Below are 24,136 nucleotides of genomic sequence, written 5' to 3'. Positions count from 1 at the left end.
TGAGTGATGGGTGCAAGTGTGGAGTGGTAAGTATATAATGTGAGTGATAAGTTTACAAAAGTGTGCACTTACCTTGTTTTCTTTCTACAGCCTTTAGCCGCGTTGGATGGGGAGAGCCGATATTCTCCTTGTCAATTTCACATAATGGCTGTTGGATCCTCCGATCTTACAGACATGTGAAATTTACAAAGTTGACAGGTTTGATGTATCCTCACCATAAAGACTTATCAAACTAAAGAGAATGGCAGTGTTTGACAGCTTTACAGAGCTGTCAAACGCTGTAATTTCTTCTTTCAAGAAGTCTTGACAGATAGCACGTCTGACGTTGACGTGATCTGTCAGTGACTTCCTCCCTAATTGGCCTGCTGAGCCCGCAGGGCGGGCTTAACAAGCTCAATCAGGGGAAAATCCCTCTGATTGGTCAGGCGAGGATAGAGGCGGGACATTGACATGACAAGCAGCAGTCCCGCCTCCAACTCGCCTCCATTCACAAAATCTAGCCCATTGAGTCAAAATCAGTAGCAATTATAATTATAATCTCCCACAGCTCCCTTTACCTTTTACAAATTAATAAAATAATAAATCCCTAAAATACTGTGATGAAATATTCCATTCATCACTCATCAGTATTTCTCTGCCTGTGACTGTGGTTGGTTTCAGTTTCATTTCCATTGTATTGTACTGTGTGTAGGGCTCCGCCCATACCTGGCTCCTATGTAAGCTGGCCCAGCCTGCAGCACATCCAGTACGGCAGAGCTCTGGATGGAAGATACATTCTCCTCTGTGTGTTACCTTCTAAGTCAATAAAAGCCTTGTTTTGTTTCGCTAACATCGAGTCTCGGATTTATTGAGGCACATCAATTTTATTGACTTAATTTTCAACACAATGGATCAACTCTTGAAACCCGAACGTTTGGATTTGGACCAGCATGCTTCGGACGCATCGGCACGCTTCGGACACTGGTTTATGTGTATGGAATTCTTCCTGGACAATTCCGCAGCCGTCAAAGACGCTACGGACGCTGCGAGTATGAAACTCGGAATTCTGCGGAATTGGGTAAGCCACCGGGTTTACCCCCTCATCCAAGACGCCGACACGTACCCGGCCGCCTGCGACATCTTAAAGGCGCATTACCAGCAGCCTACGAATGAGGTGTATGCTAGGCATCTGCTCGCTACTCGCGCACAGCGACCTGGGGAATCGGTGGAGGAGTTCCTAGGCACCCTGAAAACGCTTGGCAAAGACTGCAAGTGCCAAGATGTAAAAGCCGCAGTGTACACTGACGAGCTTGTTCGCGATGCCTTTATCACAGGCCTCAGCTCCACTTACATCCGGCAGAGACTGCTGGAAAAAACGGGATTGGACCTGAAACAGGCTGCGGACACAGCACGATCCCTGGATGTGGCCCAGAGAAACTCGGACGCCTACTCTTCAGCCCGCGCCGTCCACGCCGCCACGTGTGCACCAAGGGCGCCGCCATCTTGGAAGGCATCTTCCCCGCCCGGCAGCCCGACACCGTCGGGGCCCCGCTCTCCCCCCAGAAGCCCTACGACAGCCGCGACGCGTCGGGGACCCAACTGCTACTTCTGCGGGCAACCGAAGCACACCAGAAACCTGTGCCCGGCGAAAGGCACCACCTGCTTTAAGTGCGGTAAGAAGGGGCACTTCGGGAAGGTGTGCAGAGGGAACCCCGCCGGAAAACCCGCCACCGCCGCGTGTGCGCCATGGGAGCGGCCATCTTGGACGCCATCTTGCCCGACCTCGTGGGGTCCGCCATCTTGTGAGCAGACAGCGTGGACGCCATCTTGTCTCGATCAGGGCCCTACAGTGGCATCGGTCACAGTGGACCAGACCAGGCCGCACCCGCTATCCAAATCAATGGTGGACATCGAGGTAAACGGGTGCAGGGTTAAATGTTTAATTGACAGTGGAAGCACGGAGAGTTTTATCCACCCTGAACTGGTACAACAACTCTCCCTAAAGGTGGTCCCTACTCTGGGTACCATCTCCATGGCTGATAAAACCCAGACATCGACCATTATGGGTTACTGCACGGTACAATTGTCCGTTAACGGAACTGTATACGATAATTTTAAAGTATTAATCATGAAGAATCTATGTGCGAGCGTGATCCTGGGCCTGGATTTCCAGTGCTACCACCAAAGCATCACGCTCAATTACGGTGGGTCCCAGCCGCCCCTCAGTGTGCGGTCTGGCTACCCTGAAGGTAAAGCCGCCTTCGCTATTCGCGAACCTTACCCCTAACTGCCGGCCAATAGCGACCAAAAGCAGGAGGTACAGCTGGGAGGACAGGCGGTTTATCGCGACCGAGGTAGACAGGCTCCTGAAAGAGCGCATTATTGAACGCAGCAATAGCCCGTGGCGCGCCCAAGTGGTGGTGGTAAGGGGTAGCGAGAAGAAACGGATGGTGATCGACTATAGCCAAACGATCAACAGGTACACCCAACTAGACGCCTACCCGCTACCCCGCATATCAGAAATGGTGAACCAAATCGCCCAATACCGGGTGTTCTCCACCATCGACCTCAAGTCAGCGTACCACCAGCTCCCTATCAGACCAGAGGACCGCCCGTACACCGCCTTCGAGGCGAACGGACGCCTCTACCAATTCCTCAGAGTCCCCTTTGGGGTGACGAATGGGGTCTCGGTCTTCCAGAGGGAGATGGACCGCATGGTCGATGACCACCACTTGCAGACAACCTTCCCCTACCTCGACAACGTCACCATCTGTGGTCACAACCAGCAGGATCACGACTCGAACCTCGAGAGGTTCCTGAAAACCGCACAAAACTCAACCTCACCTACAACGAGGACAAGTGCGTTTACAACACCACGCGCCTCTGCATACTAGGCAGCGTGGTGGAGAATGGGGAAATCGGACCAGACCCCGACCGATTGCGCCCCCTACGGGAGCTGCCCCTGCCCAACACTCCCAAAGCCCTGAAAAGGTGCCTGGGGTTATTTTCTTATTCCCAATGGGTCCCCAACTACTCCAACAAAGCCCGCCCCCCTCTTGAAAGCATCCTCTTTTCCGCTCTCTGCTGAGGCCCATGCCGCCTTCAAAAGCATTAAGCAGGATATTGAGCGGGCCACGCTACAGGCAGTGGACGAGAACACTCCCTTTCAAGTGGAAAGTGATGCGTCTGACTTTGCCTTGGCGGCCACCCTCAACCAGGCGGGGCGGACCGTAGCTTTCTTCTCGAGGACCCTCCAAGGGCCCGAGATCAGACACTCCTCCGTAGAAAAGGAGGCCCAAGCCATCGTGGAGGCAGTGCGCCACTGGCGCCACTACCTAGCCGGCAAACGCTTCACCCTACTTACCGACCAGCGGTCGGTAGCGTTTATGTTCAATAATAAACAGGGGGAAGATTAAAAATGATAAGATTCTTAGGTGGCGGATCGAGCTCTCCACCTTCGATTATGACATCATTTACCGGCCAGGGGCCCTTAACGAATCCCCCGACGCCCTCTCACGAGGGATGTGTGCCAGCGCCACCGGGGATCGGCTACAGACCCTCCACAATGACCTCTGCCACCCAGGGGGTCACGCAGCTGTTCCACTTCATAAAGTCCCGCAACTTACCCTACTCGATTGAGGAAGTTCGGTCCCTGACCAGGAACTGTCGCACTTGCGCTGAGTGTAAGCCTCGGTTCTACCGCCCAGATAGAGCCCACTTAATCAAAGCTACACGGCCCTTTGAGCGGCTCAGCTTCGATTTCAAGGGCCCCCTCCCGTCCGTCGACCGCAATGTTTACTTCCTGAACATTGTGGACGAATACTCTCGTTTCCCATTCGCCTTCCCCTGCCCAGACATGACCAGCGCCACGGTCATTAAATGCCTCAACAGCCTGTTCTGCCTGTTCGGTATTCCGAGCTACATCCATACGGATAGGGGGGCGTCCTTCATGAGTGAAGAGCTACGCCAGTACATGCTGTCCAGGGGGATCGCCACGAGCCGTACCACCAGCTACAACCCCCGGGGTAACGGTCAAGTGGAGCGAGAGAACGGGACAGTATGGAAAGCAGTCACTCTAGCTCTAAGGACCAAAGGCCTCCCTATCTCCCGCTGGCAGGAAGTCCTCCCAGATGTGCTCCATTCGATACGGTCGCTATTGTGTACTGCCACTAATGCCACGCCTCATGAGCGAATGTTTGTCTTTCCCCGGAAATCCACCTCGGGCGTATCCATGCCGTCATGGCTCTCCACCCCAGGTCCGGTATTCATGCGAAGGCATGTGAGGGGCCACAAGACGGACCCTCTCGTGGAGTTAGTGCACCTACTCCACGCCAACCCCCAATACGCGTATGTCCGGCACGCCGACGGAAGGGAGGACACCGTGTCCATAAAAGACGTCGCCCCAGCCGGTAACGACAACAACCACGACGACAGCAGCAACAACGACCACAGCAACTCTTACCCACCCACTACTCTTTCATCACCCCCGGAAGAACATCGACCAACGGTACCCCCACCAACTACCCCTTCAACAACCCTGGCGGCACCCCCGGCAGAGACCCAGGAGGCCACCGGGGACACCCAGCCGACACCCGCGGCACCACAACAGCCACGTCGGTCGCAGAGGACTATCAAACCCCCGAACAGACTAAATCTATAGAAGGGGTGAATGTGATGAAATATTCCATTCATCACTCATCAGTATTTCTCTGCCTGTGACTGTGGTTGGTTTCAGTTTCATTTCCATTGTATTGTACTGTGTGTAGGGCTCCGCCCATGCCTGGCTCCTATGTAAGCTGGCCCAGCCTGCAGCACATCCAGTACGGCAGAGCTCTGGATGGAAGATACATTCTCCTCTGTGTGTTACCTTCTAAGTCAATAAAAGCCTTGTTTTATTTCGCTAACATCAAGTCTCGGATTTATTGAGGCACATCAAATACTCCAATATATTTTCACTGGTGCTTCCGATACACATCATAAAGTTGTGATAACCAGTCAGGTAAATGCACTTCACCGAGCCGTTGATGTCCACCAATCCTAGTAGCATTGTAGTGTCTTGTATTAATAATAACTAAGACAGCTACTGTCATTGAGTGGTTGCTCCATACTGCTACAGGGATTATTGTGAGATGTAGAAATGTGGATGAAGCTGATTGTGAGTAGGGGTGAGAGAAGGGAAGTGCGTCATGCATCATAAAAAAGGAGTTTCTATGATGATTGCAGACAACTAAAAACTAAGACTCATCCTGACTTGCTTGAGAAGTTTTTAAGCACCCTAGAAATTGTACTGCACATCAGCAATTCATATATAAAATTGCCTCATGCTGTGTTTGGTTTACAGATGTGTTTGCCTAGTTTTGTGATGTAAGTGTATGATAATGTTTTGTCTAGGGATGAAGCAGAAATGGAATACCTGAAGATAGCACAAGATCTTGAAATGTATGGTGTTAGCTATTTTTCTATCAGAGTAAGTCTTTTACAGTATGTTCCTTATTGTTTTTGTTTCAAAATTTATGTTGTCATATCTGCAGCAACCCAAATGTTTTAAAAATGCAAGAAATCTTACATTCATTTATAATTTAATTTCCTGTCCAGTTATGTGATGCTTCCTCCACTTCAACCTCTTCATCCCCCTCTGCAGTCTGCACACTTGCATGCACATCGTCCAGTAGGTTCATGGCTCCTTCATGACTGCCAGATGTTGTTGGTTACTCAGATGGTAGGAGGTAAAAATCCTGTAGTGTAAGATGGTCAAAATATCAATTATTTTGCCTCACCTAAACTCCTGAAACTCGTCTTCAATGTAATCAGGCCATTTAAGTATCAAACCCCACTAACGCTCGGGCCCATAACCACAGCAGTATGGCACTAAGGTTCTTCAAAAGAAGATCATTTTAGTGCGACAAGTTTAATTAACAAGTTAATTGCTCCCAGTAGGAAAGGGCTGAATCTAAATATGTATATGCTGTGCAACTTGGATAAATTTATTAAGCTTTATAACTCCTACAACATTTCATGCTGTTATATAGAATTTTCTTTATGAATTTCTATCTAGTAACTCTATAGGAAACATTATTAAGAGTTATGGGGTAACATTTTTGTACTAATGCATTTTGCAGTATGTTAAATCAGTTCACGCACACACACTTTGACATCTGTAAGGCTCTGTTGATTTAACAATCACATTGCAATATAACAAATTAAGTATGTGGCAGATGCTTTTTCACTTAGAGGACATATGCTTCCTAAACTGTTTTCTTTCCAGCTTGAAATGTTGGTTCCGTTCTACCACTATTTCAAAGACTTCTGACATTACTGGACAGTATTGTACAATTAAATGTGCTCCCTCTGTTGAATACTGTGTGCTGGGGCTAATTTATAAGGCTGAATTTTAGCCCATGAAAATGCAAGCACACAATATGAATAGTACCGAAGTACTGTCTTTGAAACTGGCTGATAATCACAATTACTCCACTAAGTGGGACTAAATCAGGGCCACATTTTCCATTTAAATTAATATAAGCACTGTTGGGATTCTAAATGCAAAATTAACATTCTGCATAAAATAGAAACCTTTGTACTAATTTACAAAGAAAGCAGATTATATATATGTGGTTGACCATTATACTTAAATTAACATTTACAGGAAACTTTGGTTTATCCGGAGGTTAACTGTCCGGAATGCTCGAGCGACCGGCAAAATTCAGGAGTCGGTTCAGTAAGTTTTTTTTCTTTTCGTTGCTTTTTTTTCACCAGTCAGGCTCTGCAAGGTCTAGCTAAAGCTGTTGCTTAGCTACAGAGACGCTTGCAAGCTACGGCCGACTGTTTAGAAGCTGTTGGGTTTGTTGCTAGATACGGAGCACAAAAGCTTCCGTATGTTTTAACATTAGCGCTGGTTTGTCCGGCAGTTTTGATGGGACGGCAACAGCTCGGTCCCGTCGGTGCCGGATAGCACAAAGTTTCCTGTAGTTTGACTTTGAAATTAATAATTTATCATTTTTACTTACGGAAATATAACAATAACTATTTGTATATAATTTTCTATGAATTTTTCATAGCTTGCTAGGAATATAATACATTTTCCAGAAATAATTTTGAGTGAAAGGGGTTATTAAAAAAATTTAATTCATGAGTGCAACCTGCATTACAATTGTAGTGAAATTTCACCAGTAAATGAGGACTTAAGTCCTTAAAGCTTAGAATTAGATGTGGCATAGACATATCAAAATAAAATATTGGCTTAGATATATGTTCAGGCACTAAATTACCTCTTAAACCTCCAAAGCCAGAAGTGCGGTGCCAGCCATATTGGTAAAGGCCAAAACAATCAGCATGCAGTGCCCTTGCCTGAAACAAGTATTTATCCCTTTGCATATGCAAATAAGGGCTTAATACCTGTTTAAGGCCTCCACTGCAAGATTGGTTTGCCCTGTGGCAGCCGGCGCCACTCAGGAAAATCAGACCTATATGCGGCTTTACAGGTGGCCCAAAGGGACTGCCTGTTGGGCTGCACCCAACAAGATAAGATTTTAAAATATACTTACCTGAATGTGGAGCCGGGAGGAGCAGGAATGCTACTCCAAACCCCACCTTCAAAGAACGAGGGCCACTGCCGGCCACTGTTCCTCCGACCATCGTGGCTATCTTGCCCTCCTCTCCCCCCCCCCCCCCCCCCCCCCCGATCGCAACGTTACCACTCCTGGCCACCGCTACCACCCCCGGTGGCTACCACTAGCTATTCCAAAGCACCACTGTAAGATGTCAAGCTGTTGTCTGCCTGTCCTCACAGTTGGGGTATGGTATTGTGCAGGATGTATCTATGGAAGTGAGTGCAAATTAACTTGCAAAAATTAGTGAAGAAAGCTATGATTTCTTGACATACTTTATAGTAGTGGGTTGCACAGTAATTTAATTGTTAAAGTACTTAACTTCTGGCCAGGCTACAAGTTTGGTTACCAGAGCTGTGTGTAAAAGTTGCTTGCCCCAGTTGGAGGATTTTTGTCAGCTTTTGGTTGAATTACTAAAGGAGTACTTTAAAGCAAAATATTCCATCTCTGAAAGGGAGGAAAAGACTGATCTTATTCAGCTCAAATCTCCTACAGCAGGGAGCAATATTGACAAAATCATGGAGGAATTCACTATTCAAACTCTCATCCCTTGTTTTCATTCAGCCCCCTCTGGAAGGGTGCTTTGTAAGGAAAAGCAATGGGAAGAAAAACAATATGGAAAATAAGTTGCCTCTAGTTACCTTCACACCAAAACAGAAAGGTCTGTGTGTTCACAGACCATGATGACAGCTGTCAATCTGTTATAAGAAACATTTGCTACTTATGCAAGCATGAAGATCCATTGCCTGCAGCTTGCTGAATCACATACACTGTTTTCGAATTCTTTAGCGTCTTAAAAAAATCCCTAACACCTTTTAATTTTTCTTTTATATTTCTCACACACAACCTGGACCACGATCTTAATGAGAAAGTCACCAGATAGATTTAAGAATCAAGAAAAGGCCATTCAACCTATCAAGCTCATTCTATCCATTACTCCATAATGGACTTCCCGTAGCCCAGTCAACTGTTCTTTCTTTATGGGGCATAAGTTCCTTCCTTTACCTCTCATGGGGAAAAAAAATCCTAACACTGGCTTCTACTAGTGGAGCTCTGCAATGAACACAAGAAAAGTTTGACAGCAACCTGGGTTTTCCCTGGGACATCCACTCTGGATTTTTCAAAATGACCCCAGCTAAGATCAAAAACTTGTGTAGAGTGTCCCATTCTATTGCCATGTGGAAATTTGTTATTGCATCTTTTTGCTTCAGGCACATAAATATGCTTCATTCCTATGCCATTTTTACTGAAACATATTTAAATTGGTTTTGGAAGGTAGACTGGAGAGCAGTAACTCCAGTTAATCGAATTGTACGCAGCATTGATTAATTTGTGCTGACTCACAGAATCACAGAAACCCCACAGTGCAGATAGAGGCCTATGACTATATATGCACAAGACATAAATTAATGCAGTCAATTATCTATGGAACAATCTGCAACTCCTTTTATGTAATTTTTTACAATAAGGCAAAAACAAAATAGAAATAATTGATTGAATGGACACCTATTAATGCAGTGGGATTTAGAATAAGGAAGGAACAGGATGAATAAAGTGGGAGGCTTGCCAGTTGTAGAGGATCTGATATTCAGCAAATGGCCAAAAATTCATTCTCCGAGTCAATACACCACCAAGACAAAATGATGAAATTGATGACTCATTTGAGCTAATTAGAGGAGTTGCTTTGAAATGTTAATTATCCTGAATAAAGTGGACAGTAGATTCTATGTATATTAGGAATAAATCAAAAATAGTTGTTAGTCTTCTCATTAAGGAGCACTAATCTTAATATCCTTTGATTTGATATTATGGTAATGGACAAGATTTTATTCCAATATAGTAGTAATTCTTAACATAATGGCTTAAAGTTGGTATTTTACTTACATAGATATGTGCCACCTGTGGTAAACCACTGTTTGTATTCCATTGTGTACATGCCTCGGCTGACTCCTCCCACAAGTCCTAGTATAAAGGTGACTGCTCCCCAGCCCTTTGTATTTCTGGACCGGTCGACCACTCGAGGCAGACCTTCATTCTTTTGTTAATAAAAGCCTTTAGTTACTCTCTTAACTCTCAGTCTTTTATGAGTAATTGATGGCGCATCACCACCTGATGAATATTTAATTCATAATTTAAATTATTTCCCACTACCATTATTATTTTGATGCTATGCCATAAAAGGAAATAAAACAGCAATGGCAAACAGTGCTGGTAGGCAATAAGAATGGGAGCCTGGTGCCCCCACTATACCTCTCCCACCATAACCATTGCTTCTGAGTTGAAGTGTGTGCAGTAGAGAAATATTTTTAAACTATGGCAGTATATATCATGGCATAGAACGGGAACCTCCCAGTCCATTAGCCCTCCCATGATAATTATGTATCAGGACTATTGAAATTAAAATTTATGTTTATTTTTCTATGGTGCTGTTTTACTAATCCTAGTCATCAGTCAAACAAAAAGTTTAAACTTGTGTAAAATAAAATCTATGTATATTCTGTAAACAGAAAGCACAAGTGTAATAGGGTAACTGTAGAATTAATGAATATTCATAAATATAAGCTTTTTCAATAAGTTGGAATATTCAATCTTTTCATTTATGGTGTAGTATTTAAAGAGAATTGGTATGTATTAAGTAGATAACAAATGAAATGAATTCACAGATAATATGCTGTATTTTGAAAATGTAACTCTGACAATAGTGACTAAGATTCAGTAATACAATACCGTAAGTTCTGAGGGAAAATCTTCCCTCTATTTCCTTTATACAGCCATAGCTATTGTTAGTTTTAGTCAATTGTATTTCCATGCTGTACATGTACAATTGATATATTTTCCATTTTTAGAACAAGAAGGGAACCGATTTGTTGCTTGGAGTTGATGCCTTCGGCCTCCATATTTATGATCTTGAGAACAAACTGACACCTAAAATATCTTTTCCATGGAATGAAATTCGTAACATTTCCTATAGTGATAAAGAGGCAAGTTGTTGCTTTGTTGTGGAACATGGTGAAATTTTTAATATAGACTTGTATATCTTCCATGACATTGCTCACGGATAGTCTGGGGTCTGGAATGCAATTTTTGATTTTTACGTGGCCTGCTTTGAGGTTCCAGAATTGCTGTTCCTGCTCTGAGGCAGCATTTTGGCTCTGACTCAGATGCTGGCATATTGGTTCCTGGAGCTTTAACCAAGAAGAAACCATACTTAAACAATGGGGAAGAGGAAAACTGAGAGATTTACTAAAATGGAAATTGATGGACATTCATAACAGACACAATGGTCACTAACGGGAGTTATACTCTATCTAGTGCCAAGCCTAATTAGTGTGAAATAGGCTGTTGCAGGGGGTTTTATGTGCTTTTATGCATTTCACAGGCAGATCGAGCCCTGATTATAGCGTTACACTGGCATTTTTGCTCAGTCTGCACCGAAACCACTTTACATTGACACAAAAGTACAGTGTAAGTGTGTCCTTATAATAGCCAGAGATGGTGAGCCACCGTTAACCCACGGTTTGATCATGCAGTCTCATGGGAGAGGCAAAACAAAATGTTTCTTAAGATGTTTGTTTCCTACTTTGTTGATTTTTTTGGTTCTGTTTTCTCAGTTCTGTATTTCTCACTTTTTCCTCCTTGCTTTTTAAATCTTTGATTTTTGTTTTCTGAATTCTGTCTTATTAACTGTATTCCTCCTCTACTCTTTTGTTGTGCTTTTTCCCTTCAGTCCTGCTAAGACTGTTGTATTTTTGTTTTGCTCTGTGACCTGTTCTTGTTTCCTGCACACTGGCACTCATCGCTGATAGTGCCAAGGAGGTCAGTAATGGGCAAAACCTAACATTAAGGGGCACTGAATAGTTACATTCTGGGAAAAATCATTCATGTGTGCAGCACATAAGTATCATACATCAAGTGTGACTGTGGGGCATTAAGTAGTTAGTAATGGCTTGAGAAAATTGCATTGGCATGTAGTAAAATAAATCTTAAAAACATCACAAAAGAAGGATTAAGTAAATAACAAGAGCTCTGGAAAGGGAGTAACTGCATGGCAGAGGCAAGTAAGAGAAAGGAAGCATAGGATAGGGATAGGAGGACTAGTGAGGACAGGAGGGGTTAGAGCAACATTACCATGCCAGAAATCCCTAAAATGATGGGGGAAGGAGATAATTAAAATAGGGGTAAAATGGAAAATTGTCTTGGAGTCCTAAATTAGCATTATATTTTCTGAGCGACGAGCAGATCTTCCAGCCTTCTAGGTAATCAAGGGTCAGGAGCACAGTTGTGATATTTAGCTGCTAACTGGCCTATCTGTTTAAGGTCATTGTTCAAGTACTCAAGGATCCAGGTAATTCTAGGTGCTTATGACTTCCTCAGGAGAATTAGAGGTCAATAAATTGCTTATAAATTTCAGGCTACAAGTCAATAATCAGCTTTCTCTTTTTTTAAAAAGATTGTGATGTCTGGAGTATGATTGTCATGTGCTAGACTTTGATATAATATACATGTTTTTGTGATTTGTTTATTTTTTGTGAAGGGAATTTTTTGAGAGATAGTGTAGTGCAGCTTGTGTTTTTATGAGTTTTAAGTGTTTTTTGATTGGCTGAAATTTCCCATTCACTAAACAGCAACCAGACAGAATAGTTCATGTCCTACAGTAAAGTCAGGGGGCGTTATTTTGGTGAAAGGGTGAAAACTGGCGCTAAATGGGTGCTGTGTTAATAAGACATGGCTGTTTGAAAGTCTGGTTTTAGCATGCAATTTTGGTCCAATTTGCTGATTACCATAATTTGAACTTTCCTGGAGGCACTAAATCAGATAACTGCAGGTTTAGCACTCAAGCTCTGATTAGACGCAATTTTTGAGGAGCAGTATATGTGGGCTCCACGCACCCACTTCCACTGGGCGCACAGGTTCTTGGACGCGGCATTGGAGGTCCTGGTGGAGGATGTCTATAGGAGGATGGATGTCCTGTACCTGCAGGGGGAAGCAGGCCACTTCTCCCTCCTATCCTTCCTGTCCCTCTCTCCTTCAGCAGCTGGTGCTGCACTACCTGGCCTCATCTCCTCTTCCCATTCCTCCTGCAGACCAAAGGAGACCCCCTAGCAAGATGCCGGTGACCAAGCACCCCCTTTCTCCTGGTGACTCCTATAAGGTATCCAAAAAGGTAGAGTAGCACAGCACTCACACTTTTTAGGTGAAGTCCTCAGAGAATTTCCAAAATAAATGTTGATAGTGTGATCATGATAAAGTGTCCCAGGAAGTCTCCCGATGTGTTTCAAAAGTCCTCTTCAAACCTACAGCAGTAAGTGAACAGTAAAAGGTGATATACTTTTAAGTAGGGCTCGAAATTCTCAGCAATGACTTGTTTACTCCTGTTCAGCTGGTCGCTGTTAGGAGAGGTCGTTAAATGAAGCGTTATCCACCAAAATGGCATGTAACCTGCTTAATTAATGCTAGCTGGCAATCAGTCCCTTAATAATCCTCTGGGCGGCTGTTACTGTGCTGGCTTCAACTCCTTTACCAAGATGGCACCTTGCGCTAAACATGGGCTAAACTGGTGTTGCAGCTTAAGACCACATGTTCACAACCTCTTTATTAGCACCTAAAATATTTGGCCAAAATCACCCCCAGGCACTTTCCCAAGCCCTATTGAAGTGGCAAATACAAAACTGTTAATTATAATTATATTATCAATCATTTAATCTACAGTAATTATATATCAAAAACATAATTCACAAAGGTCTGTTTTTGCTACCTCAGTTGAAGTACAAGTTAATGTAGAATTTTCTCTTCATTTAAATAAATATGTTCTTTTCCAGTTTGCTATCAAACCCTTGGACAAAAAGACTGATGTTTTTAGGTTTAATTCTTCAAAATTACGAGTCAATAAGCTGGTAAGTAAGATAACCTGTAGCCCAATATCTGTTGGTATTATAATGTACAGTATTAGGTGAGAATTGAAATCTCAGTGATTTATTTCTCTGGGCTGCTTTCACTCAACGTGCTTACTATGACTTTGGTGTTTCATCAAATGGATTCTATCTGCAGGTAGATGAAAATTGAGCCAGTCTATTTCAAGCAGCCCTTGAAAACAGGTGTTCTTTGAAAATCCAATAATGTTCTCAGTAACGAACTAAAATATTATTTTCAACCTGTTTAGATCTTAAACTTTGTTTTAAACTTGCAGGCAACCAACAGTATAAAGCATACCAAATATAAAATGTATCTATTTAAGATCAATACAGCATATCGAATAACTATCACCCCAATATTTTGTGTGAATTTTATATCAAACAGCTTTGAATGGAAAAAGAACTTTTGAACTATTTGGTTGCCTTCTATGCAGTTGAGCATACTGGTGTTTTTTCTATAATATTGTAAAATGAAAGTGTTACCCAGATAAATTACAGTACTGAATATTTCTGAGAGGAAAGTCAGCTTGGCAGCCTAGATATGCTTTGTGCAATATTCTTGTTCCTATATTTGTGGAAGATCTGATGTGAAGACCCTTTCTCTGCAAACTGATAGTGTTAAGGGAATTTAGCTCCTTAATAATATAAGAAGTCACACAACACCAGGTTATAGTCCAACAGCTTTATTTGAAGTCACAAGCTTTTGGAGCGCTGCTCCTTCGTCAGGTGACGTGGAGAGATGCATAAAGACACAGCTTATATAGTCAGAGAATAATGTCAGATGTTTACAGGTAATCTTTCTAACTGCCATTTATCACACCTTGGCAGAGAGATAATCACAGCAATCAAAGGTGTGAATGGTGTCCAAACAGGTCAGTCAGGAAAACATTACATCAAAGGACAATGAAGTGGGGTCACAAGGGGTCAAATGTTGCAGATGCTGGGGTCTGTGTGAAAAACAAAAAAACAGACAAAAAACATTTTTTTTTGCTGGAAATCACAGCAGGTCCGGCCGCATCTGTGTAGAGAGAACAAGCCAATGACGACTCGAGTCTGGATGACCCTACGTCAGGTGGGGTTACATGTAGCGTGACATGAACCCAAGATCCCGGTTCAGGCCGTCCTCATGGGTGCGGAACTTGGCTATCAGTTTCTGCTCGACGATTTTGCGTTGTCGTGTGTCTCGAAGGCCGCCTTGGAGAATGCTTACCCGAAGATCGGAGGCTGAATGTCCTTGACTGCTGAAGTGTTCCCCGACTGGGAGGGAACACTCCTGCCTGGCGATTGTTGCGCGGTGTCTGTTCATCCGTTGTTGCAGTGTCTGCATGGTCTCGCCGATGTACCATGCTCCGGGGCATCCTTTCCTGCAACGTATGAGGTAGACAACGTTGGCCGAGTCACATGAGTATGTACCATGTACCTGGTGGGTGGTGTCCTCACGTGTGATGATGGTATCTGTGTTGATGATCTGGCATGTCTTGTAGAGGGTGCTGTGGCAGGGTTGTGTGGTGTCGTGGTCGCTGTTCTCCTGAAAGCTGGGTAATTTGCTGTGAACGATAGTCTGTTTGAGGTTAGGCAGCTGTTTGAAGGCGATTAGTGGAGGCGTGGGGATGGCCTTAGTGAGGTGTTCGTCGTCATCGATGACATGTTGAAGGCTGCGAAGAACATGGCGTAGTTTCTCTGCTCCGGGGAAGTACTGGACGACGAAGGGTACTCTTGGTTGTGTCCCGTGTTTGTCTTCTGAGGAGGTCTATACGATTTTTCGCTGTGGCCCGTCGGAACTGTCGATCGACGAGTCGAGCGTCATATCCCGTTCTTACGAGGGCATCTTTCAGCGTCTGTAGGTGTCCATCGCGTTCCTCCTCATCTGAGCAGATCCTGTGTATTCGCAGGGCTTGTCCATAGGGGATGGCTTCTTTAACATGGTTAGGGTGGAAGCTGGAGAAGTGGAGCATCGTGAGGTTGTCCGTGGGCTTGCGGTAGAGTGAAATGCTGAGGTGTCCGTCTTTGATGGAGATTCGTGTGTCCAAGAATGAAACCGATTCTGAGGAGTAGTCCATGGTGAGTTTGATGGTGGGATGGAACTTGTTGATGTTATCGTGTAGTCTTTTCAGTGATTCTTCGCCGTGGGTCCATAGGAAGAAAATGTCGTTGATGTATCTGGTGTATAGCATTGGTTGGAGGTCCTGTGCAGCGAAGAAGTCTTGCTCGAACTTGTGCATGAAGACGTTGGCGTATTGGGGTGCGAATTTGGTCCCCATGGCTGTTCCGTGTGTTTGGGTAAAGAACTGGTTGTCGAAGATGAAGACATTGTGGTCAAGGATGAAGCGGATGAGTTGTAGGATGGCGTCTGGAGATTGGCTGTTGTTGGTGTTGAGTACTGAGGCTGTCGCAGCGATGCCGTCATCGTGGGGGATACTGGTGTAGAGTGACGAGACGTCCATCGTGGCGAGGAGTGTTCCTGGTTCAACTGGTCCATGGGTGCTGAGTTTCTGGCACTCTACACCAGTATCCCCCACGATGACGGCATCGCTGCGACAGCCTCAGTACTCAACACCAACAACAGCCAATCTCCAGATGCCATCCTACAACTCATCCGCTTCATCCTTGACCACAATGTCTTCATCTTCGACAACCAGTTCTTTACCCAAACACACGGAACAGCCATGGGGACCAAATTCGCACCCCAATACGCCAACATCTTCGTGCACAAGTTCGAGCAAGACTTCTTTGCTGCACAGGACCTCCAACCAATGCTATACACCAGATACATCGACGACATTTTCTTCCTATGGACCCATGGCGAAGAATCACTGAAAAGACTACACGATAACATCAACAAGTTCCATTCCACCATCAAACTCATCATGGACTACTCCTCAGAATCGGTTTCATTCTTGGACACACGAATCTCCATCAAAGACGGACACCTCAGCACTTCACTCTACCGCAAGCCCACGGACAACCTCACGATGCTCCACTTCTCCAGCTTCCACCCTAACCATGTTAAAGAAGCCATCCCCTATGGACAAGCCCTGCGAATACACAGGATCTGCTCAGATGAGGAGGAACGCGATGGACACCTACAGACGCTGAAAGACGCCCTCCTAAGAACGGGATATGACGCTCGACTCCTCGATCGACAGTTCCGACGGGCCACAGCGAAAAATCGTATAGACCTCCTCAGAAGACAAACACGGGACACAACCAACAGAGTACCCTTCGTCGTCCAGTACTTCCCCAGAGCAGAGAAACTACGCCATGTTCTTCGCAGCCTTCAACATGTCATCGATGACGACGAACACCTCGCTAAGGCCATCCCCACGCCTCCACTACTCGCCTTCAAACAGCTGCCTAACCTCAAACAGACTATCGTTCGCAGCAAATTACCCAGCTTTCAGGAGAACAGCGACCACGACACCACACAACCCTGCCACAGCACCCTCTGCAAGACATGCCAGATCATCAACACAGATACCATCATCACACGTGAGGACACCACCCACCAGGTACATGGTACATACTCATGCGACTCGGCCAACGTTGTCTACCTCATACGTTGCAGGAAAGGATGCCCCGGAGCATGGTACATCGGCGAGACCATGCAGACACTGCGACAACGGACAACAATCGCCAGGCAGGAGTGTTCCCTCCCAGTCGGGGAACACTTCAGCAGTCAAGGACATTCAGCCTCCGATCTTCGGGTAAGCATTCTCCAAGGCGGCCTTCGAGACACACGACAACGCAAAATCGTCGGGCAGAAACTGATAGCCAAGTTCCGCACCCATGAGGACGGCCTGAACTGGGATCTTGGGTTCACGTGATGCTACATGTAACCCCACCTGACGTAGGGTCATCCAGACTCGAGTCGTCGTTGGCTTGTTCTCTCTACACCGATGCGGCCGGACCTGCTGTGATTTCCAGCAAAAAAAAATGTTTTTTGTCTTTTTTTGTTTTTCACACAGACCCCAGCATCTGCAACATTTGACCCCTTGTGACCCCACCTTATTGTTCTTTGATGTAATGTTTTCCTGACTGACCTGTTTGGACACCATTCACACCTTTGATTGCTGTGATTATCTCTCTGCCAAGGTGTGATAAATGGCAGTTAGAAAGATTACCTGTAAACATCTGACATTATTCTCTGACTATATAAGCTGTGTCTTTATGCATCTCTCCACTTCACCTGACGAAGGAGCAGCGCTCCGAAAGCTTGTGACTTCAAATAAAGCTGTTGGACTATAACCTGGTGTTGTGTGACTTCTTACATTTGTCCACCCCAGTCCAACTCCGGCATCTCCACACCTTAATAATATCTGCTGGCTGAGATATGTGCTTCCACAATTGTGGCGAACTTTATCTAATTGCCCTTCTTGGGGAAGGAATTTGCTTCACATTCAGAAAGAACTGCCTATTGTTCCTGGGATTGGTGTATATTGGGGAGGTTATGCTCAGTTTGAGTAATTTAATTTCTATATGTATGGAAGACCCTATTCATAATAATGGGAAATGCAACGGCAATTAATTTTCCTCTTTTGTTCAGTTTTGAAAGATGCATTATTTAGATTTTAGTATTCTGGGAATTAGCTACATTTATTGTATTGGGAAATGTATGAGTGATGGGTAGAAGAGGTGTCATGTCAACGTATTTTTATATTAGATCTTATTTATCACTGCTGAATGTAAATTTCTAAGTTGATGCTGAAAAAACCCTTTGGAGCAACAACTAAGAGATTCTTTAATAACAAAGATTTGATGGTAATTTTCACAATCAGAGGTGATTTAAAGTAACACTTCCTCAAATACTTTAGATTTTGCAGCTTTGTATTGGAAACCATGACTTGTTCATGCGAAGGCGAAGAGTGGACTCTTTGGAGGTCCAACAAATGAAAACCCAGGCAAGGGAAGAGAAGGCTAGGAAACAGGTAGGTGGTAAATTAGACTGGTTTAAAAGAAATAGTAATGTGTAATATTGAAAGGCTCAGAGAAAAAACTAGAGCTCTGCAGAAGGTGGATTTTCAGTTTGGTCTGGCCTGGCATGCAATTTCTGCAACATCGCTGTAATCTGATCGGTCTTCTGTGACCTGTCAAGCTTGGTTTGTGTTGCTAGACATCAGCCTGATATGGGTATAATAATACAATTTATTTGCAATGTTTCATGCAACTGGTGTTGAAAATTCTTCTGTAAAAGGTATTAGGTGGTGCAATTGTTTTTTTTTAACTAGTGGGATCAGAATTCAAAGCCAGTGCAAGCTGATCAGATGAAAGTCTGCTTTTGCTGTTGGCTGTAAAAGTCCAACGTAAAATTCTTAAACCAGTTGCTAATAAATATGGAACCCCACAGCATGACTTTGGCACAAGTAGACAAAAAGTTGTCAGTCTCACCCAGAGCGGCCATAAGAATGTCTAGTGTATTGGAAAATTTGCACTGGTATATTAAGGGTTGATTGAGTTGAGGCATATTGTTGTGGTAGAATCAAGGGATCTTTACCATATATTTCTTAGTTCCATGGCTTTGCGCAGCATCCCAGGTTCTTATAATTTATTACCCTAAGCACAATTGCGCTTGCCTCATTGAGTCTAACAGGTTATGTGTGAGACTCCTATGTCCCTCTGCATTGCAGTATTTTCATCATTATCCACATTCAAACAAAGCTAAACAGTTTAGTTACAGAATCATACAGCACAGAAGAAGGCTATTCATCCTCTTGTGCCTGTGTCGGCTCTCTGAAAGAGCTACAAATTGGTCACACTCTCCTGCTCTTTCCTGATAACCCTGCAAATTTTTCCTTGTTAAGTAGCGAGCCAATTCCCTTTTGAAAGTTACTATTGAATCTGCTTCCACCACCCTTTCAGGCAGTGCATTCCAGATCGTAACAACTCCCCATATAAAAAAAACTCTCCTCATCTCCCCTTGGCTTTTTTACCAATCATTTTACATCTGTGCCTCTAGCTACTGGCCCTACTGCCAGTGGAAACGGTTTCTCCCTATCTACTCTTATAATTTTGAACACCTCTTATACTCTCCCTTCTCTGCTCTAAGGAGAACAATCACAGCTTCTCTAGTCTCTCCAGATAACTGAAAGCCCTCATCCCCGATACCATTCTAGTAAACCTCGACTGTACCCTCTCTAAGGCCTTGACATCCTTCCTTAAATATGGTGCTCAGAATTGAACACAATACTCCAGCTGAGGTCTGACCAGTGTTTTATAAAGGGGTAGGCCATTTAGGACAGAGATGAGGAGGAATTTTTTCACCCAGAGAGTGGTGAACTTGTGGAATTCTCTACCAAAGAAGGCAGTTGAGGCCAATTCATTGAATGTATCCAAGAAGGAGTTGGATATATTTCTTAAGGCTAAAGGGATTAAGGGATATGGAGAGAAGGCAGGAACAGGGTACTGAGTTTGGATGATCAGCCATGATCTCATTGAATGGCGGAGCAGGCTCGAGGGGCCGAATGGCCTACTCCTGCTCCTATCTTCTATGTTTCTATGTTTAGCATATCTTCCTTGCTTTTGTACTCTATGCCTCTATTTATAAAGCCAAGGATCCTGTATGCTTTTTTAACAGCTTTATCAACTTGTCCTGCCACTTTCAAAGATTTGTATATGTGAATCTCCAGGCCTCTCTCTTCCTGCACCCCCTTTAAAATTGTACCATTTAGTTTATACTGCCTCTCGTCATTTTTCCTCCCAAAATACACCACTTCACACTTCTCTGCATTGAATGGCATCGGCCATGTGTCTGCACATTTCCCCAATCTGTCTAAAGTTACTAAATCGCTTCCCTTCATTCCTTGAGGACACCAATAATTTTTAAATTATTCTAGCATTTTATTGTGGCTGCAATATTTTGTTTGCTAGCTTTTTTATCATAGGACATTAAACAGCTTAAAATTATTTTTGATGTGATTTTAGTGTACACCATGGCGTGTTTACCACTGCCACATGTCTCTTAGTGTAGCAAGAGGAGAAGGTGGCTTGGGACCAACAGTGGCATAGGAAGCTTACTGCTTAACAATCCTATGACTTACTTAAATAGGAAGGGCTATTATTCTATCAATGTGCAAATAGTATGAACAGAATAATCAAAAGACAATGGGGGAAAAATTTGTCCCCTTCGCACCTCCCGTTAGCATCAGTAGATGGCACTAATGAGGTGCTAGAGCAGTATTGCCGGGGCGAGGCGAATCCAGAGCCACATGCCAAATCCGGTCCCCTGTAGCGTGGCCGGTAAGAGGTATCACCGGGAACGTCAACGGCAGGTAGATTGTGACGTCAGTGTGCAACACTCACTGACTGCCCAATTTGCTAAATTGATTGTCGCCACCTACCTCAGCGCCTGGAGTAAAGACCGACAGGGAGAGCTGGCGTGCATCGCCAAGAAGCCGGCACCAGGGATTTTATTTAAAGGGATCATCAGTAATCACTCGCAGCTGTCAGGTTAGTGCAGTTTGACCTGCTGAGTGTTTCCAGCATTTTCTGCTGTTATTTCAGATTTCCAACATCCGCAGTATTTTGCTATTGTTCAGTGGTTTCTTGTCAGTTTCACCCACTGCAACAGTTTCATTCAGTAATTTAAAGGTACTTTTGTATCAGGAGTCTTCTGGCAACTAAAAAGTAGCTACATTTATTCTTCAAAGATTCAAACTGCTACGCTTGGTAACATTAATGGGGGCTGTACCTGCAGTCGACCTCGCCCTCCAGGATCGATGGCGGAGGGAGCGTAGGCAGCGAGAAATACGAGAACATGTGCGCAGAGAGATGAGGAGGGACATCAGGGCTCTCACCAGGAGGCCTTACCCTCCGAGGGTATTCCGAGAGCACTTTTCCTACCTTCAGTTAAGCGAGGAGCAGTGTATTAGATGGCTCTGCCTCACCAAGGAGGTGGTCACAGAACTCTGCCACCTCCTCCAAACAGGTCTCCAGCCTCACACAAGGATGACGTAAAGCCCAGATCCCCATTGCTCACCACATCCCCATCATTCCATCCCTCTCGCAGGCTGTATCACACCACAAAACTGAAATGACAGAAACCACAAAAGAATGGTAAGTGAATTAATAAATTTATCAAAAATCAGTGAACACATATTTACACCAAAATATTAACCATTCACCCTTGTGCAATCCCTTAGTGCCTGTTGTTACTGTGCCTTTGCCTACTCTAGTGCTCCTACGAAGTGTTGGCCCAGTGACTGCAGCACAGCTGATGGAAGGCTGCTGAGTGTCCATGCGGGAGACTTCACATGGCCTTGCAGTATGCCCTCGACCAGCTCTGGACCTGCAAGGCCCGGCTGTAGACTGCATCACCTCAGCATGGGTGGCAGCAGTCTGGGCTGGCTGGATGACGGGCAGTGACGAGGGCAATGGCGGAGCGCCACTGGTGGGAGCAGGAATACTGTCATCCTGAGAGAGGACAGCAGATTCCTGCTCCACTGACCCACTGCCACTCCCCCGGAACAGCACCTCAGCATCCCTAGCAATCTGTTGGACCACAGATTGCTGGGCTGCTGCGACACCGTGAAAGCCCCGGCCGACAGTGGTAGACCCAGCCACGATGGCAGCAGTCAGAGCTTGCATGGAATCAAGCTGAGACTGCATGAGAGCAGTCTGAGATTGGATGCCACCAAGCATAGACTGCATTACAGCACAAGACATTGTGTCGCTTCCACCTGTGCTGCAATGGAATCTGCCCGATCGCCCATCACACGTAGCATCAGGTCTGGGTCACCACGGTCTCTCTGGGAATCTACCATCCTTTGCAGACTGGAAATAATGGGCTCCATGGTGTGCGCAGAGCCTTGTGCAATATTGGAGGTGGACTCCTCCACGTTCTTTACCATTGCCAAGAGGCTCTCGGCACCCTTGCCATTGCACCTGTCATCTTCGTGTGCATGCCCATCACCCTTCATCTAAAGGCCTCCCCATCGAGGTCCTCATCTGAGTCCTGTGCAGCAGAACTCACCCTCTGGGGAGCTGGCCCCCATGCTATCCATTCCCCCTGGCCTTGCTGCAGCCCACGCGTCCCCGGTGCCTCACCCTGTGCAGATCCCACCACTATACTAGCCTCTAAAGAACGTATGTGCCAGTACCGGAGCTGGTGTCTGCGGGTGAGAGATGCAGTGACGTGGTGTGTTCTTCCTCCCCCACTTCTCCCACCTCGCTCTCTACAGTGCCCTCAGGGACAGGCTGCTCAGGTGCTTGCTGATTATCTGAAAACATAAAAGGCACAAGAGTCGGGTTAAGGTGAAGGGAGGGGGCAGGAAGGGAGAAATGCATGCATCCAGCATGATTAGCTGGAAAATGTGAAACGCTTGTGGGGTGAGGGGGGAGTGGGATGTGAGAAGAAGGAGGAGGGATGAACAGACCGTTGTTGCCCCCAAGGGGGTCAACATCGCCGATGGCCACGGTGCCCACCACCTGGTGCCCAATGATCTGCAGCACTCGATTCTCCAGCTCAGTCAGTGGTTGTGTGTCGGCTTGTCCCCTGCCTGTGCGCTCCTGCTCCTTCCCATTGTGAGCCACCTTGACCTGTAAGAGAAAGGAAAATGTGCAAGTGAGTGTGGAGCAATGGGTTTGGGTAATGTGCCTTCCATAGTTGAATAGCTGTCATTGTGTGCAAGTTGTGAGATGTTGGTGTGAGTGTTGGTAGGTAGAGATTGTTGGTGGGTGAGTGCTGGGGGTGTGGTGCTTTGGGCAGTGTGTGAAGATTGTGGTTCAGATGGTGGTATGTAGCATTTGTTGAAACATTCACTCACCCTGACCACCCGAGTGAGGTCGTTAAATTTCTTCCTGCACTGTGTGTGGGTCCTGGGGACCACAGTGCTGCCGATAACGGGCTGCGCTACCTCCCTCCATGTGGTGCGGTAGACTTGTGGCAAGGGCCTCGTGCCACTTGCCGGGTAGAACACCACCCTCCGTCTCTCCACAGCGAAAACCAATGCCTCCAATGCTTCATCGGTGAATCTGCGGGCTCTCTCCCTGGGACCTGGAGCTTCAGCTTCTGCTTCTGCTCAGCCAGCATTGCAGAGAATGAGGTGCTGCAGCATCAATGAACCTCCCCTTTAAGTAGTGAAAATAGTCTCTGGCAATCATGACTTGATTTAGGACTCCAATTATTATATTGAGCAGTGAGCACAAATTTTGCATGCAGTTTAATGCATTTGCCCTGGCGCTAATTCTCCAACTTTTCTACACCTCCCATTCCTTGGCTATAACGAATTTCTAGCCCAATGTATGTGAATACATGCTTCTTGAAGAGTATGCATGAAGTTTCATTCTTAGGTAATCAAACATACAGTTCTTTGAAAGAGAAGGAAGGTTGGCTCCTCTGAGATATAGGCCATGGGAGATTAGGTATAGGCAGTGCACCTATACCTAATAAACCTTTGTACTCAAACAGAGACCAGACATAATGAGGCACATGGGTAAACTAGGTCCTTTACTGAGCAGACAACTGGAGTGCTAAAGCAACATGTCAGATGCTTAGCCCCTACAGTATCATCCAGAGAACTTTGACAAAATTCTAACTGTGCGCTGCATGCTCAGTATTGCTAAGGATAGAAATGAGCAATCGCTGTTGCCTATGATCAGCTTCCACTTCCTCTAGCCTAGAAATTCGGGACTTACACAGCGCAT

At 45.2% G+C, this 24,136-nt stretch overlaps 1 protein-coding gene across 6 annotated transcripts in view; it reads left to right on the top strand.

Annotated features, from left to right (window-relative positions):
• The window catches only part of nf2a (NF2, moesin-ezrin-radixin like (MERLIN) tumor suppressor a), a 173,244-nt gene that overhangs the window by 99,761 nt on the left and 49,347 nt on the right, over window positions 1-24,136 (top strand). For 4 of the 6 annotated variants that reach the window (XM_085961733.1, XM_085961732.1, XM_085961730.1 and 1 more), the window contains 5 exons: window positions 5,371-5,446; window positions 6,626-6,697; window positions 10,433-10,567; window positions 13,406-13,480; window positions 18,310-18,423. In XM_085961733.1, the coding sequence (XP_085817859.1) occupies window positions 5,371-5,446; window positions 6,626-6,697; window positions 10,433-10,567; window positions 13,406-13,480; window positions 18,310-18,423 (472 nt within the window). The remainder of the gene's footprint in view (window positions 1-5,370; window positions 5,447-6,625; window positions 6,698-10,432; window positions 10,568-13,405; window positions 13,481-18,309; window positions 18,424-24,136) is intronic. The other 2 variants (XM_085961731.1, XM_085961736.1) reach the window with 1 other exon arrangement.

The sequence above is a fragment of the Somniosus microcephalus genome, chromosome 19, assembly GCF_052327205.1.
Source record: "Somniosus microcephalus isolate GS21.2 chromosome 19, FLI_Smic_1.0, whole genome shotgun sequence".
NCBI classification, from domain to species: domain Eukaryota; kingdom Metazoa; phylum Chordata; class Chondrichthyes; order Squaliformes; family Somniosidae; genus Somniosus; species Somniosus microcephalus.
This window is presented reverse-complemented; position numbering and strand designations above follow the sequence as displayed.